A 16,943-nucleotide genomic window follows, 5' to 3' on the forward strand; every position below is an offset into this window, starting at 1 on the left:
TTAAAAACGTTATATAACCTGTGACTTTTCGATAAGTATTAAGGTAGAACAGTGCATGCTTCTGCATGCACTGTGTGCTGTGTGATTTAATGCATGGGTCCCAAAGATTCCTTGTCACCGAACATAGGAGAAAAACTGAAGAATAGCACAAGTCGTGAGGTTGGCTTTGGGACAGGAGACCAGGCCTCCCTGCGCCTTCCTCCCCGTCTGGCTCTGCCTTCAGCCCTGAGTGCAGAATGGGGCCATTTTCCAAGGCCTCTGCGGTGACCACAGGTGTGAGAAATGAGGTGGCACAGACAAGCTGAAGTTCATTCCCATGGCATTACATGCATTTAGACTCCATTGCAAAGCCACAGTCAAATGATGGGCTTCATGACCTGCCACCTTGTCCAGGCCTATGTTCTTCTCTGTTACTGTGGCTCAGACATAGCCCGGGACACAGCTTGGGGGAATGGAGCACGGCCAGTTCCCTGGCACTCTGGTGATTGAGCACCTGGTGCGACCACTGGGCACATATGGGTCTCCTGTGAATATGAATGTTAGCTGTGCAGAGTATTGTGATTGAGAGTGAACAGGGTGATCTCAGGAGGGCTTCCAGATAAAGAGGAGTTCAGTGGTTCTTTCTATTTTTTTTTCCATGTCCATCTGTTTATTATTATTTTTTTTTTACATCTTTATTGGAGTATACTTGCTTTACAATGGTGTGTTAATTTCTGCTTTATAACAAAGTGAATCAGTTATACATATACATATGTTCCCATATCTCTTCCCCCTTGTGTCTCCCTCCCTCCCACCCTCCCTATCCCACCCCTCTAGGTGGTCACAAAGCACCAAGCTGATCTCCCTGTGCTATGCGGCTGCTTCCCACTAGCTATCTATTTTACGTTTGGTAGTGTATATATGTCCATGCCACCCTCTCACTTTGTCACAGCTTACCCTTCCCCCTCCCCATATCCTCAAGTCCATTCTCTAGTAGGTCTGTGTCTTTATTCCCATCTTACCCCTAGGTTCTTCATGACCTTTTTTTTTTTTCCTTAGATTGCATATATATGTGTTCGCATACGGTATTTGTTTTTCTCTTTCTGACTTAACTTCACTCTGTATGACAGACTCTAGGTCCATCCACCTCACTACAAATAACTCAATTTCATTTCTTTTTATGGCTGAGTAATATTCCATTGTATATATGTGCCACATCTTTCTCCATTCATCTGTCGATGGACACTTAGGTTGCTTCCATGTCCTGGCTATTGTAAACAGAGCTGCAATGAACATTTTGGTACATGACTCTTTTTGAATTATGGTTTTCTCAGGGTATATGCCCCGTAGTGGGATTGCTGGGTCTTATGGTAGTTCTATTTGTAGTTTTTTAAGGAACCTCCATACTGTTCTCCATAGTGGCTGTACCAATTTACATTCCCACCAACAGTGCAAGAGGGTTCCCTTTTCTCCACACCCTCTCCAGCATTTACTGTTTCTAGATTTTTTGATGATGGCCATTCTGACTGGTGTGAGATGATATCTCATTGTAGTTTTGATTTGCATTTCTCTAATGATTAGTGATGTTGAGCATCCTTTCATGTGTTTGTTGGCAATCTATATATGTCCTTTGGAGAAATGTCTGTTTAGATCTTCTGCCCATTTTTGGATTGGGTTGTTTGTTTTTTTGTTATTGAGCTGCATGAGCTGCTTGTAAATTTTGGAGATTAATCATTTGTCAGTTGCTTCATTTGCAAATATTTTCTCCCATTCTGAGGGTTGTCTTTTGGTCTTGTTTATGGTTTCCTTTGCTGTGCAAAAGCTTTGAAGTTTCATTAGGTCCCATTTGTTTATTTTTGTTTTTATTTCCATTTCTCTAGGACGTGGGTCAAAAAGGATCTTGCTGTGATTTATGTCAAAGAGTGTTCTTCCTATGTTTTCCTCTAAGAGTTGTAGAGTGTCTGGCCTTACATTTAGGTCTTTAGTCCACTTTGAGTTTATTTTTGTGTATGGTGTTAGGGGGTGATCTAATCTCATACTTTTACATGTTCCTGTCCAGTTTTCCAAGCAGCACTTATTAAAGAGGCTGTCTTTTCTCCACTGTATATTCTTGCCTCCTTTATCAAAGATAAGGTGACCATATGTGCGTGGGTTTATCTCTGGGCTTTGTCTCCTGTTCCATTGATCTATATTTCTGTTTTTGTGCCAGTATCATACTGTCTTGATTACTGTAGCTTTGTAGTATAGTTTGAAGTCAGGGAGCCTGATTCCTCCAGCTCCATTTTTCATTCTCAAGATTGCTTTGGCTATTCGGGGTCTTTTGTGTTTCCATACAAATTGTGAAATTTTTTGTTCTAGTTATGTGAAAAATGCCAGTGGTAGTTTGATAGGGATTGCATTGAATCTGTAGATTGCTTTGGGTAGTAGAGTCATTTTCACAATGTTGATTCTTCCAATCCAAGAACATGGTAGATCTCTCCATCTATTTGTATCACCTTTAATTTCTTTCATCAGTGTCTTATAATTTTCTGCATACAGGTCTTTTGTCTCCTTAGGTAGGATTTTTCCTAGATATTTTATTCTTTTTGTTGCAGTGGTAAGTGGGAGTGTTTTCTTAGTTTCACTTTCAGATTTTTCATCATTAGTGTATAGGGATGCAAGAAATTTCTGTGCATTAATTTTGTATCCTGCTACTTTACCGAATTCATTGATTAGCTCTAGTAGTTTTCTGGTGACATCTTTAGGATTCTCTGTGTATAGTATCACATCATCTGCAAATAGTGACAGCTTTACTTCTTCTTTTCCCATTTGGATTCCTTTTATTTCCTTTTCTTCTCTGATTGCTGTGGCTAAAACTTCCAAAACTATGTTGAATAAGAGTGGTGAGAGTGGGCAACCTTGTCTTCTTCCTGATCTTAGTGGAAATGGTTTCAGTTTTTCACCGTTGAGGACAAAGTTGGCTGTGGGTTTGTCATATATGGCCTTTATTATGTTGAGGAAAGTTCCCTCTATGCCTACTTTCTGCAGGGTTTTTATCATAAATGGGTGTTGAATTTTGTCGAAAGCTTTCTCTGCATCTTTTGAGATGATCATATGGTTTTTCTCCTTCAATTTGTTATTATGGTGTATCACGTTGATTGATTTGCATATATTGAAGAATCCTTGCATTCCTGGAATAAACCCCACTTGATCATGGTGTATGATCCTTTTAATGTGCTGTTGGATTTTGTTTGCTAGTATTTTGTTGAGGATTTTTGCATCTATGTTCATCAGTGATCTTGGCCTGTAGTTTTCTTTCTTTGTGACATCTTTGTCTGGTTTTGGTATCAGGGTGATGGTGGCTTCGTAGAATGAGTTTGGGAGTGTTCCTCCCTCTGCTATATTTTGGAAGAGTTTGAGAAGGATAGGTGTTAGCTCTTCTCTAATCAGTGGTTCTTTCTTACACATCACGTGAAGTTCATTTCAGTGACCCTTGAACAAGCTGCCCCCCACCCCACCCCAGGACGGATGCTCTACCCCTATCTGGTGGCTCTTGTGGTGGGAGCGCCGTGTTGCAGGGAAGTCCCGCTCTGCTGTGGGCTGGGTGACCACACCACGTGCGGTTACTTCTGCCAGGGCTTCCGACGGTGCCATTGTCAGAACACTTGATGTTTCCACCCTTCCTTCTCCTTGTAGAGAGCCGAGCCTCTGCTGGAAGGAAGAGAGGAGGCAAGACCCGACAAGACACCCCTGCATGCTTCCCAGGATTAAGAACCTATTTATGAAGCATCTTATTTCGTGACCGAAGCTCCACGGTCAGTGAGACGTAAATGGCCCGACTTCCCCCCGGCATTCGCTTCATTGTCTCGTTCTCCAGGGATCAGTGGTAAGTCCTTGGGCACGGTGCCTCTGTGCAGCCAGTGCCCCCTGCCCCCAGTTTCATGATAAAACACACGTGGATGACCAGCCTCCCCATAACTGTTGAATGGTTTATTGGTGGTGGAAGCGGTGACTAGCAACACGGCCAAGTTGTCCATCTTTGGTTCTGGCAGTGACAGACAGACCGAAAACCTTCAAGGTTTTCAGTGGTTTCTGGTCCACTGAAGATAATCCTGGTCCCCACCCACAGAAAAATGACCACTGACTACTGGCAGGATAGTAAAATGGCTGTGGGTGAAATAAGTGTATTAACTCTGAGCTTAGTGAATGGCCTCGCTGGGTCAGGACTTTCAGAGAGAAAATGAAATCTGAACAAGTTAAACACAGATCACTTTCTGTTCTGAGAGCACCTGGTGTGCTCTGAGAATCTTTCTCACAGGAGATTCGTGAATCCCACACTCCTTGGAACAGGCGGATGGTGAGGGCGGAGTGCAGAGCTGGGCTGTCTAGTCTCTAACCCACACCCTCAGTGGGTTTTCTCCCCTGCTGATCTCTGTTGGGAAGGAAGAATTGTTCCTCTCCCCTCTTAGGTTGGATGATTGGGGGCATGTGAATTAAACTGAAAAAAACAGATTCACAAGAGAAAAGACAGATTTAACCACATATGTGTGGGAGTTCACAGAAAAACGTGACTCCAGGGGGCGTTAGAATTGGGGGATTGTATACCATCTTAATAGGAGAAGAGGAGCAAGGGAAGGGCACTTCTGGGAAAACAGGTAACTTTTCGAAAAGGTAAATGTGCCCTTAGGAGACTAGTTGAGAGCTAGGATACCGTTGTGACAATGTCTGTTTAGGTGTGATGTGGGCACATCCCGTTTCTGGTATTAAGACTCAGTCTCTCCCAGCTGCTCCCAGGGGAGGATTAATGACAGCTGAGTTCTTTCTCAGAGGCTCTGCTTTTAGGCAGATAAGAGATTTCAGGACCCACGTGCCTTCTGCTCAAAATAACGTTGACGCTGCAGCAGCGTGTTCTGAATCCCTTCAGCTCCGTCTCACCAGCGCACTCTTGGCCTCCGCACCTTGTGCAGCTTCTCAGGCCCAGGCTGGTGGGTGGAGCGCCCACCGGGTCTCAGGTGTGACTTCAGACATCTGGCTCTTTCCACATCAGTTCGCTTGTCCACTCATCTCCCGTCTACTGCTAATCTAGCCACAAGTGGTTCCCTTTTATTTAGTGGATGTTTATCTTTCCCTTGTTTTGAAACTTCATTTTGATACAATTTCAAACTCACAGCAGAAAATAAGAATGTTACCAGGAGCTCCTGTAGAGTTCTTATAATCACAAATTCTATTTTTTTTTAAGGTTGAGACCTACAGAGATAGAACAGTGCTTCTCACACTTTAGTGTGCATGGGAATCAACTGAAACTTGTTAAAATGCAGATTCTGACTCAGTAGATCTGGCTGGTGCCTGAGAGTCTGCATTTCCCAGGTGATGCGGTGCTTTGTGTCCATAGACTACACTGTGCGTTGCAAGGAGATAGCATATTTGTCTTCATTTCTATTCCATGTCTACCTCATACTTGCTCTTTGACCTTGAAAGGTTATTTAACCTTTCTAGACCTCAGCTTCCTTAGCTGTAAAAGAAGAGAATTAGCTTTTCTTCTGACATTCCTGGGAAGGACATTTTTTATGTTTTTCTACCCAGCATGCGTTGCCTCTTCCTAACAGCACTTTGATTTCCTTTGGGGAATTGACTTCTCTCCTTCATGTGCAGGTGTGTAGGTAGGTGAGTCTCAGGATTTTCCATCCCATTATGGCAGCCCCGTGCCCTTCCGCCATAGCCCAGGTCCAGCAGGAGGCAGAAGAGGACCTAAGGTGGGCTACCGGCCTCTCTCTTCTGGGACTTTCTGTCTTGAGTTGAGTGAACCTAGGGCAGAGGAAATGGTGACTCACCTATGGTCCAGCCGTGGGGGGCCAGGTTCAACTGGCAGACAGATTCTTAGCATTTGTCCTCATCTGCTTCTCCCCCTACCTTCTCTCATCTGTGTGTGTGTGTGTGTGTGTGTGTAGATGTACATATACACACACACACATTTTTTCCTGAACCATTTGAAAGCAAGTTAAAGACATTATGCCCTTTTATTTCTAAATACTTCAGTGTGTACTTCCTGTGAACAAGACGTTTTCATATAACTGCACACAAAAATCAAAATAAGCAAGTTTAACACAGATATAATGCTATTATATATATATATATATATATATATATATATATATATATATATTATATGATGCTACTCCACAGTCCATACTCAAAATTATATCAAATGTCCAATCATGTCTTTTATAGATTTTTTTTCCCCGGGCCAGGATGTAGTCTGGGGCCACACTTTGCATTTAGTTGTCCTGTGGGTTTAGTCTCCTTTAATTTGGAACCGTCTCTTGGCCTTCCTTTGTCTTTCATGAGCTTGCCATTTCTGAAGGCTACAAGCCATTTATTTTATAGACTGTCCCTTGTTTTGTGTGTGTCTGGCATTTCTTCATGGTTAGATTCAGATTATGCGTCTTTGTCAAGAATAACACGGAAGAGAGACAGCTTCTCGCTGATGGTAAAGGAGTTACGAGTATTGGTGGCGGGGGGAGGAGAGACAGAATGAATCATGTGGTGTTGGGTTGGAATTAAAGATGTCGAGAGGAACTGGGGAGGAAGTGGGGGGAGAAATACGTGTGTGTGTGATGTGTGTGTATGTAGTGTATGTGGGTGTGTGTTTTGTGTGTATGGGTCGTGTGTGTGTGTATGTAAAATGCCCTCTCTCTGCCCGCTGAGGGGCCCTGGGAACAGTAACACCCTGGCAGCAGTGAGCACACCCGATGCTGGATCTCAGTTTCTCTGTAACGTTTTCCACTGAAGGAGCCAGTCAGGCATCCTTGGAGGCTGGGTCAGCACTGGGAAGGGAAAGTGAGATGAGCCTGGAATATCTTGTGCCAAAACATAAGGAAGTGCTTAAAAACGAAGGGGCGCTCCCTGGCCCGATCTGGGATGAGATTTTAAATAAACGATACCAGTAATGGATTATAGCCCATTGAATAAAACAAGAATCCAGTGAGTCCATTCTGCTCTAACTAAACAATGCATAAATGGGAGGAAGGAAAGCTCTTTCCCGCAGTGGAATGCCAGCCACTAAGTAGAGCAGGAGTGTCCAAGCTGGAACATCGCCATCTGAGACCATCAGGGATGCTTGGTTTAGGCAAGGATCATCAGTGGACACACACGACAGGGGGAAGGTTAGAGGAACAGGAGATCTATGTAACCTCAAAGTACGTACCCACAAACTCCTGAGTACTAGAGGGAAAAACTGTAGCTTCTCTGAGGGGCGACCAGGCAGAAAGCCCCTGAACCAAGTGGTCAGTGATAACGTTACTACGTCGTGACCCTCCTTTAGGGCGCTCTGGAGAGACTCATAGCACAGAATGCCTCGTTTCCTTGTTCCTCAATTAGGGATGTCTTCTTACTAATTTCTGTGCCAAATGACACCGTTTAGTAACTCTGGTCTAAAGAACTTTTTACTTCTTATTTGCATATGACCGAGATAAATAACACTCAAATAAGGAAATGATATTCTCCCTTGAGTCTCTGAATTGTCTGGGAATGCCTCTCAACCACTGCGCCACCAGGGAAGCCCCTGAGATAGGCTTTTTTTGTGAGAAACTTGGGGTTAACCCAAACACTATTCTTGTAGTATTGGTGGATACAGAGAATGCTATCTATTGTTACAGAAAGTAAGTGGAACACTGATGAAGTAAGGGTTTAAATAATTCATATTTAATTGTATTTGCTTAATATTCATAAGCCTAAATGTAACACAAAGCAGAAATTAAAGTATCGGATTATATTCGTTTCCTGGGGCTGCTATAACAAGTCCACAAACTGGGTGGCTTAAAAGAACAGAAATTGGGCTTCCCTGGTGGCGCAGTGGTTGAGAGTCCGCCTGCCAATTCAGGGGACACGGGTTCGTGCCCTGGTCCGGGAAGATCCCACATGCCGCGGAGCGGCTGGGCCCGCGAGCCATGGCCGCTAAGCCTGCGCGTCCGGAGCCTGTGCTCCACAACGGGAGAGGCCACAACAGTGAGAGGCCCGCGTACCGCACACACACACACAAAAGAACAGAAATTAATTTTCTCATGGTTCTGGAAGGCAGACGTCTGAGATCAAGGTGTCGGTAGGGCCGCACCCCCACGGAAGGCTCAAGGGAAGCATGCTTCCTTCCTCTCCCCGTTTCTGGTGGCTGCTGGCCGTCCCAGTGCTCCTTGTCCTGCTCTACCTGCATCACCACGTGGCCTTCCTCCCTGTCTGTCTCTGTGTCTCCCCATGGCCTTTTATAAGGACACGGAGCTGGATTTAGGATCTTAGTGGATTTTAGGTCATACGTGAGTTAAGTATGACCTCAACATAACTAATTACATCTGCAAGACCCGATTTCCAAATGAGGCCACGTTCTAAGATTTATGGTGGACATCAATTTTGGGGGGGACAGTATTCAACCCACTGCAAGATGGATAAAAGGAAACAAATATTATCCAAAGTCCTTGCTTCACAGGTAATAAAGGAAGAAGGTGGACAAGGATAGAATTACAAGATGGGGAAGGGCTTCTGGAGGGCTGTTTAGTCCTCATAACCCAGGGTGATCCTGCAGAAGTAAAAAGTCTGCTCGCTCTCCAGGACGGGGGTATTGCCATGGCCACTGGGAAGGCACCGGCCCCACAGTGGTTTAAAAGTGACCATTGGGGCTGTGTTTAGGCCTTCCAGAAGTGGAAAACTCAGCCTCTAGCTGCGGGGTCTTCCCCTCTCCTCAAATCCTACGTAATAAGATGAGGAAGGAGAGAGGAAGGATTTGAAAACAGAGGGAGTAGGGTTGGCCTGATACTGGTGAAATGAAAGATCGGGTTCCTCTTTAGGAGACATACATTCTGTGTCTAGGAAACTCCCGGTTTGCAGGGTAGGTTGACCCTTTGCCCTGATTCTGCAGAGCAGGTTCCCTCCGAGAACCCTGCTAACCGGCAGGCCGGTACTCTTCCCAAAGGGGCTGATTCATCAAGGTGGTGTTTCACCTCCACCCAAAACTAAACTGAAAATGTCTGGAGGCAAGTTCTCCACCCTGTAGCCCTCGGTGTTCTCGGGGCTTCCATGGCTGTGCTCCAGCGTGTGGCATCCCCCAGCACGGGGCGGTCATGGGAGCTACTTCCGCCCCTGCAGGCTCTGGGCAGGGGAGCATCACATGCAAGACCGCCCGCTAGACAAGAAGACAAGGGCCCGGGAATGGCTGCTGGGTTCCAATAACCTGGACAGCTTGACAGCCTAGGAATGAATGCAGGTGTGTTAGGGCCCCAGGGGTCTTCAGACCTGATCGAGGCATATGGACGAGCTCGTTATTTCGGGGTTTATTTATTCTATTTAATAAATATATTAAATGCATTTAATAAAACTAGAATATTTATAAGTGGAATGTTCTGGGTAGAGAGTGGAGACCATGAACCTGAGGCCCATTTTCGTTTTTAATTTATTTATTTAATTTATTTTATTTCTGGCTACGTTGGGTCTTTGTTGCTGTGCATGGGCTTTCTCTTGTTGTAGCGAGCGGGAGCTACTCTTCGTTGTGGTGCACGGGCTTCTCATTGCGGTGGCTTCTCTTGTTGCAGAGCACGGGCTCTAGGCACGCGGGTTTCAGTAGTTGTGGCTCGCGGGCTCAGTAGTTGTGGCTCGCGGGCTCTAGAGTGCAGGCTCAGCGGCCATGGCTCATGGGCTCAGTTGCTCTGCGACATGTGGGATCTTCCCAGACCAAGGCTCGAACCCGTGTTGCTGCATTGGCAGGCGGATTCTTAACCACTGCACCACCAGGGAAGTCCCCCAAGGCCCATTTATGTAGACCCGCTCTTTCTAAATCCTTGTGAGCTGGGTGATGATGAAATTCAGAGTCTCCTGGCCGATGGCACACCTGTAAGCTGGTTGTATATAGCATCCTTGAGGGCTCCAAATCCTTCTCTCAGACTCTGATTTGGGAGGGGCTGGAGGTAACTCAGACTGAGAATATTTTCTTACTCCTTGTGGAGATGGGAAAAGGGAGCTCTGTACCCAGATGGGGGCTGATCGGGGTCCCCCACAGTCCACACTAGCCCTAGCAAGTGGGCATCAAGCAACCAGTGAGTCTAGCTATGGGCTGGAAATTCGGGTGTTGAAAGTTCCAGTGGCCTAGAACCTTCATAAGCTGGTGCAGGGGAGCAGGGGCTGGGATGCGGAGAGCTTCCAGCAAGGAATTGAGAGACCTCCACCCCCTACCAAAACGGGTGACTTTCAGAAACACAAGGACAGAGGCCTAGACTTTTGTCACAGGTCCACCGTACTTGCATAGTCTGTGTTCTTTGCGATAGACGACACACTCACTTGGTTATAGTTTCACTCTTTTCCTACCTGCTTATTGGCAGGGGCTCGAAGAGCAAAGAATCCTAGGAAAACCATCAGTAAATGTTTCCTTGATGAAGTCGGTGTGGTGTGCCCTCGCTAAGCGCAGGTGTTCCAGAGGTTGAAGGTTTGAGTCCCACGGTACTACCAAGCCTTTTTTCCCACCTGAACTATGACCTTTTGTTAAAAAGCTGGCAATATTTATTTGACTCCTGCCTTTTCTGGTGGCCAGGGAGCCAGACACCCTCAGGAGTCCTCGTGTTAGTCCAGAAAGCTACCCTTGAGAAGTAAATCACAACATTGGAAATGTGGGTGGGAGACAGGAGGAAGGTCCCCTCCTCATTGAGGGTCTTGAATGAGCCGCGTCCCCGGGGGCCGTGGCCCCCTGCAGCCCCTGTCTGTTCTGTGGCCCCTGCGTCCGCCTTGGGTCATTACGGGTTTAAGCCCGCACGCAGTTGGAAGGTCACTGGCCTTTCCAGACCAGAACAGGACAGGTCTTCACGGTTAGGGGCGGGGCCTCAGGACACAGAGGGCCCGCCTTCCTGCTGGGTACTGCTTGTCATCATCTCTTGCCAAGGACTTTTTCCTCCTGACCCGTTGTCTTCCCCGAAGGGCCGCTTTTCTATAGGGTGGTTCAAACATTTAGAACCACATTTAGACCTGAATGAACTTTCATCTTCTTGCTAAAGTATCTTCTTGTCTGTAGTCTCCACACACCTCAGCACTTCCTCTCGAACTGCTTTTCTCATAAACCAAGAGCAGCAGCAGGGCTTTGGGCCAATAGTTTGTATGCCATTGGCCTTATTCATAGCTTGTCAGCGTCACTGAGTTGTTCTCACCGAGGCCGGCGAAATAGTTATATTTCTGCCTTGCTTGTGTCCTTCCAAAAAGTAAAAAATAAATATGATCTTAAATGCCCAGGGTAGCAGGCTTATAAGTCACTTGCAGTTGATTTTGTTACAAACTAAATCATCATTCCTTTTTGTCTGCTTTGTAAACCCATGTGTACATCTGTGTCCCAGGTTTCTCTTTGATTAGTTTTTCTCATGATGGTTTAAAATAGTTTCAATTAACAAAATAAAAGTGGCACATTTTTAAAATATTGTAGTGGTGTTATAAACAGGATTGATCTTTGATGTAGCACTGAGTAAAAAACATACAGCATAAGGAAATTTAAGAATACTGTTGTGATGGATTCTTAATGCACCTTTTTTTTTATTGAAGTATGGTTGATTTACAACGTTGTGTTTAATTTCTGCTGTACAGCAAAGTGATACATGTATATGTTCGTTATACATCTATATGTTCATTTTTATATTCTTTTCCGTTATGGATTATCACAGGATGTTGACTATAGTTCCCTGTGCTATACAGTAGGACCTTGTTGTTTATCCATCCTCTATGTAGTAGTTTGCATCTACTAACCCCAAACTCCCAGTCCATCCCTCCCCTCAGCTTCCCTCCCCCTTGGCAACCACAAGTCTGTTCTCTATGTCTGTGGGTCTGTTTCTGTTTTGCAGATAGGTTCATTTGTATCGTATTTTAGATTCCACATATAAGTGATATCATATGATATCTGTCTTTCTCTGTCTGACTCACTTCACTTAGTATGATAATCTCTAGGCCCATCCATGTTGCTGCAAATGGCATGATTACATTCTGTCTTATGGATGAGTAATATTCCATTGCATATATGTACCACATCTTGTTTATCCGTTCATCTGTCGATGGACGTTTAGGCTGTTTCCATGTCTTGGCTAATGTGAATAGTGCTGCTATGAACAAACATAAGGTGCATGTATCTTTCCGAATTATGGTTTTGTCTGGGTGTATGCCCAGGAATGGGATTGCTGGATCATATGTCATCTTATATTATTTTATGTCACCCCTGCCACTGTTTTGTGTTTCAGGTACAGAGCCTTCATTTTTATTTTGACATTTTTGCTGTATGCAAGTTTTCACTTATCTCGAAAGCCTATCAGCATAGTTAAGGTAAGAAATCATTAAAAGCACTCGATGTCATTTCCTGCCTGTAATCTCTGTAAGGAACTAGTAAGCCGGTTGGGGGAAGGGGAGTTTGGGCGAGAGCAGTGAGATAAATGGAGAAAATGGATTGTTGAGAAGCAAGGTATTTTGCTGCTTTGGTTTTTAGTTTCTCTTTTCTGAAATTAATAGCTTTAAAATGGTTTTAGGATTTATAATTTCAGAGGTAGTATACTTCCGGTTATATTCGTTGACTGTTCCAGAATTCTAAAGCTTAATTAAATATCTATTCTGTCCTGTGTGAACTTTCCCTCCAAATATATCCAGTCTAAAAATGTTCCCCAAATCGCTTCTACGGTCATTAGGCTTTGATCCTAAGTCTGGCCGTGGTGGTGTTTCTCCATTATTCTTAGAACACTGAGTTTCTGTGTGAGTCATGGGTGGGCAGGAAGGTATTAAGCAGGCATTTAACTCGACTTGGGGAAAAGAAGATTAAAGATGACAGTCCTACGTAGTAGCCAGTTGTACCCTGGGAAAAAGCAGAGTAGTTTTCTCACCCTCACTGGCATGCCATCATTTTGCCTGCAGACTGTCAACTGGCTTGAATGGCTGCTGAGCCTTTATTATAGAAGGGACGAGGACATCGTCCAGGGCCAAAGGTAGTTCATTTACAGCCCCACTGCCCCTCCCTCACTTTTTCCTCATTCCCCGGGACTCAGGTCCAGGACTGTAATTCCATTGACCTTTGTAGCCCTGCTTCCTGTGCTCCCCGGGTCAGGGGGAGGAGGGGCCGACTGCTGCACAGCTGTCCTCTCGGGCTCCCGGCCGGTGGCAGAGGCAGTGCCGAGGCTGTTGCTTCTCTGGACGGTTCTGTGTTCCCCGGTCTCTAGCAACTCCCAGTGGGCGTGAAACATCGTCTGTCTACTCCAAGGATCCTAAAATTCCTCCTTGACCCCTAGTAAGGAGGAATTTCCCCAGCCCTTCAAGTCGCTTGTAAACTTCTCCCTTTTTTGACGTAGGAAGTTTGAATAACTATGGCAATCTTTGCAGACCTTTTATAATGCAGTTTTCAAAAAAGAGAAAAGGATGGGGCAGGAGAGGGTGGGCCCTCATCCACTTGACCAGTGTGTCTAATATCATTACCAAGGACCAACCCACCCCTGTCAACTTAAATACTACTAATTCCTGTCTTCCTGGTTAGGGAAATACACATATGGCTCAAGAAAAAGGCAAGTTATGAAAAGGAAATAGACCGTTGAAGGGACCTTAGAAAGCGCCTAGAACTGAAGGAGCCGGTGGGGTTGGGAGCCTTCCTGAGGCTCCGATGGATCCTGGAAGGCCGGGCGTGGATCCTGGGGCCAATCCTGGCCTGCTGGGGGCATCGCGGTGCAGCAGCAGCCGGACAGGCGCAGGGCCCGTGTTGGGACCAAGACATCATGCTGAGGGGGGCTGGCCACTGGAGGGTTTCCTTCTGGTGGTCACGAGGGTCCCCATTTAGCCAGGAAGGGAGGTGGCATCGTTCCAGGCCACTCTCCCGGCTTCCCCGTCGGGGGCTTGGGGCTTAGTGATGAGGGGTCCGGCTCTTAGTTCAGTTTTCATCAGTCACGGTGACTGCCACTGGCCGAGCCCCGCGCCTGACAAGGGGCACGCCTCCCTTATTTAATATCATCGTCACGGCAGTCCTATGAGTGTCCTTTTGAGGAAACAGACTCTGGAGCCTAATTCCTCTGTGCAGGCCAGGGCCACCGCAGGTGAATTCCACGGGGTCGGGCTGACTCCAAGGTCCCTGCCCTTACCCTCCCTGCCACAGGGTCTCTAGGGCAGGTGTAAGAAGCTGGGTACAGTCGCAGCATCACACCCAGATGCTCTTCAATGCGCAGGTTGTCTGACTTAGCACCTTAGGCGTGTCTGGATGTGGATTGGCCTGACGCAGAACCCCGGGGCTTCTTTGCCTTCCGAGGTAGATAAGATGTCGCGCTACATGTGATAACTTCCTTTGCGACGCCTTCCACGGCTTTCACGTGCTTTATTGAGCTCATCTGAGTTATAAAACTAGAAGTAGCGATGGCGCTGTCGACCCAAGGAACAGTCTGAATTATCTACAACCTACATTTATGAGCACATTACGAGCAAAACAAAATTAAAATATATTTGCGTACCTGGAATTGATCACCAGGGGTGACGAATCATAAAATGATTCATATGCTTTAGTGTCACGTACAGTGATGTGACATGTCGTGGTGGCATGAGGCTACTCTGTTTAGATTTAGTTTAACCACTGATGAAACCTTTCATGTTTCTCTGATTTTAGTATATAACAAAAAGGAAAAATAAGTGATAGTGATGAAAACAGGGCTGGGAGGAGGTGGGGTTACAACCCCGCTCTCTTCTGAGGGCTGCTCCAGCGCTAGCCCTGCCTCTTAACTGGAGGCCGATGGACAGGTGGGGCCTGCACGCTGCCCGAGGGACACTCTGGGGTGGGGGGTCTTCCCTGGCCCCCCAGCCCCGGGGTGGGCCAGAACAAAAGCCTGAAAGCAGAGGGTTCTCGGGAAGAGCCTGAGCTGCAGGGGATCCAAGGTCCCCGCGAGGAGCCGTCCCATTGACCGGTCTGAGTGTGAACGTCCAGCCCTCTCTGCACACACGGGACCCAGGAAAAGAAAGCCGTGAAATCCTCAGTGGCGGACAGAAAACAAAGCCTGAAAGGCTGGAAGTGTGTACCTTGGCTTTGGGTGGGAAACTTGCTCTCTGGAAAGTTCTCCTGTTCCCAGTATTCGTATTTAAATAGGACACAACTCCAATGAAAATCTCAGCAATGTCTTTTTTAACTGAATAAAATAATCTTAGAGTTTATGTGAAAAGAATGACCAAGAATTAATTACCAAGGAAAGTGTGGAAAAGGGAACATTTTTTAAGCCACTATAATCAAATTATTATGGTATTGCATGAGGATAGACAAAGAGGTCAGTAGAAAAGTATAGAAAATACTGTGGAAACATACAGTAGAATGGCTGACAGAGGTGATGGGAAAAGTATAGTTCATCTAATACATGGTGTTGACACAACTGCAGATTCATCTGGAATAAAGTTGAACCCCTATCTTATAAAGAATAGATGGATGGATTAGAGATTTAAATGTAAAAAATAAAAATCCAAGAACAAGATGATGTCCATCTTAGGGGTATGAAGTTGGGAAATCCAAAGGAATGATGGACGGAGGGGGTGAAGAGGCAGTTCACAGACAAGGGATATACCACTTTATACCCACAAAGTGACAAAACACCTAAAAGAGTAATAGCGCCTGTTGCTGGCAGTGATGGCGGGAGAAGACTTTCAGGTATGGGTGATAGAGATGTGAAGTGTTAACGGCCTTTTGGAAAGCATCTGGGTAACACCTGTTGAAATTAAAGATGCTTGTCCTTCAGTCTTGCTTCTGGGAATCTTGTCCATAAAAATGAAAGTGCCAGCACTTAGGAGTATTTGCATAAGCATCTTTTTTGTAGCATTGTCTGCAATTTTTTTTTAAAGGAAAAAAAAAAACCTGGCTATTATGTGAACTTAATCAGCAGCTGAGGGCTTCCCTGGTGGCGCAGTGGTTGAGAGTCCGCCTGCCGATGCAGGGGACACGGGTTCGTGCCCCGGTCCGGGAAGATCCCACATGCCGCGGAGCAGCTGGGCCCGTGAGCCATGGCCGCTGAGCCTGCACGTCCGGAGCCTGTGCTCTGCAAGGGGAGAGGCCACAACAGTGAGAGGCCCACGTACTGCAAAAAAAAAAAAAAATCAGCAGCTGAAAGTTTGAATAAATTATGGCACATCCATATTCTGATATGTGCAACTACTTAAAAGAATTAATTAGAGCCAAACCAGTTGACTCAGAAGGATTCCCAGCAGGTATTTTTGCGTAAGAAGAGTCAAGGTGGACATAAGTCCATGTAGAATGATCCTATTAAAAAAAAATAGACAGTGACCCAAAAGCTTCCCTGTGTATTTCTGTACACCTTTGTGAGTGGGTGTACCTTTGCATATGCAGGTGTGTGTCTGGTCTGTTTTCATGTGGCTCCTGTGAACTGACCACCTCCAGGTGCTATTGTAAATGGGGCCCAGGTTGTCTTTTCTTCCTGTTTTGAGCACTGTCTCATCCACTCTTGCTGCTGTAACAAAATACCATAGACTGGGTGGCTGTGGACAGCAGACGTTTGTTGCTCACAGTTCTGAAGGCTGGACATCCCAGATCAGGGTGGGTGCCAGCACGGTCAGTTTCTGGTGAGGGCCCTCTTCCAGCTTGCAGACGGCCGCTTCCTTGTAGCTTCACTTGGGGGAAGGTTGAGGAGCTCTCTGGAGTCCGTTTAAAAGAGCACTAATCCCATTCATGAGGGCTCCACCCTCATGACCTACCTGCCTCCTAATACCGTCACCTCAGGGGTTTGGTTTCAACACGTGAATTTTGTGGGAGCACCAGCATTCAGAGCATAGCAGGCACCAGAACTTTCATTTCTCTTCTAGGACTTCTTTTGCATAATGCTTTGGAGAGTTCTTTCAACCCAGAGCTTTATAAAAGGAGTCTAAAGGACTAGTTAAAATAAATGGACCCACACAACCTAATGAACCCTAGAAAATTTACTAAACATATGCACTCTGTATAGATTATGTATACACTCAAACGGACACAC

At 45.8% G+C, this 16,943-nt stretch overlaps 1 protein-coding gene across 3 annotated transcripts in view; it reads left to right on the plus strand.

Moving 5' to 3' along the window:
- SLC37A1 (solute carrier family 37 member 1) overlaps nucleotides 1–16,943 on the plus strand; it is a gene marked incomplete at its 3' end in the record, with an annotated part of 68,225 nt that overhangs the window by 3,670 nt on the left and 47,612 nt on the right. For all 3 annotated transcript variants that reach the window (XM_082625326.1, XM_082625325.1, XM_082625327.1), the window contains exons 2-3: nucleotides 3,655–3,844; nucleotides 12,204–12,285. In XM_082625326.1, the coding sequence (XP_082481452.1) occupies nucleotides 3,789–3,844; nucleotides 12,204–12,285 (138 nt within the window). In that variant the 5' untranslated portion in view covers nucleotides 3,655–3,788. The remainder of the gene's footprint in view (nucleotides 1–3,654; nucleotides 3,845–12,203; nucleotides 12,286–16,943) is intronic.

The sequence above is a fragment of the Mesoplodon mirus genome (genome assembly GCF_964341445.2).
Source record: "Mesoplodon mirus genome assembly, chromosome: 6".
NCBI lineage: Eukaryota > Metazoa > Chordata > Mammalia > Artiodactyla > Ziphiidae > Mesoplodon > Mesoplodon mirus.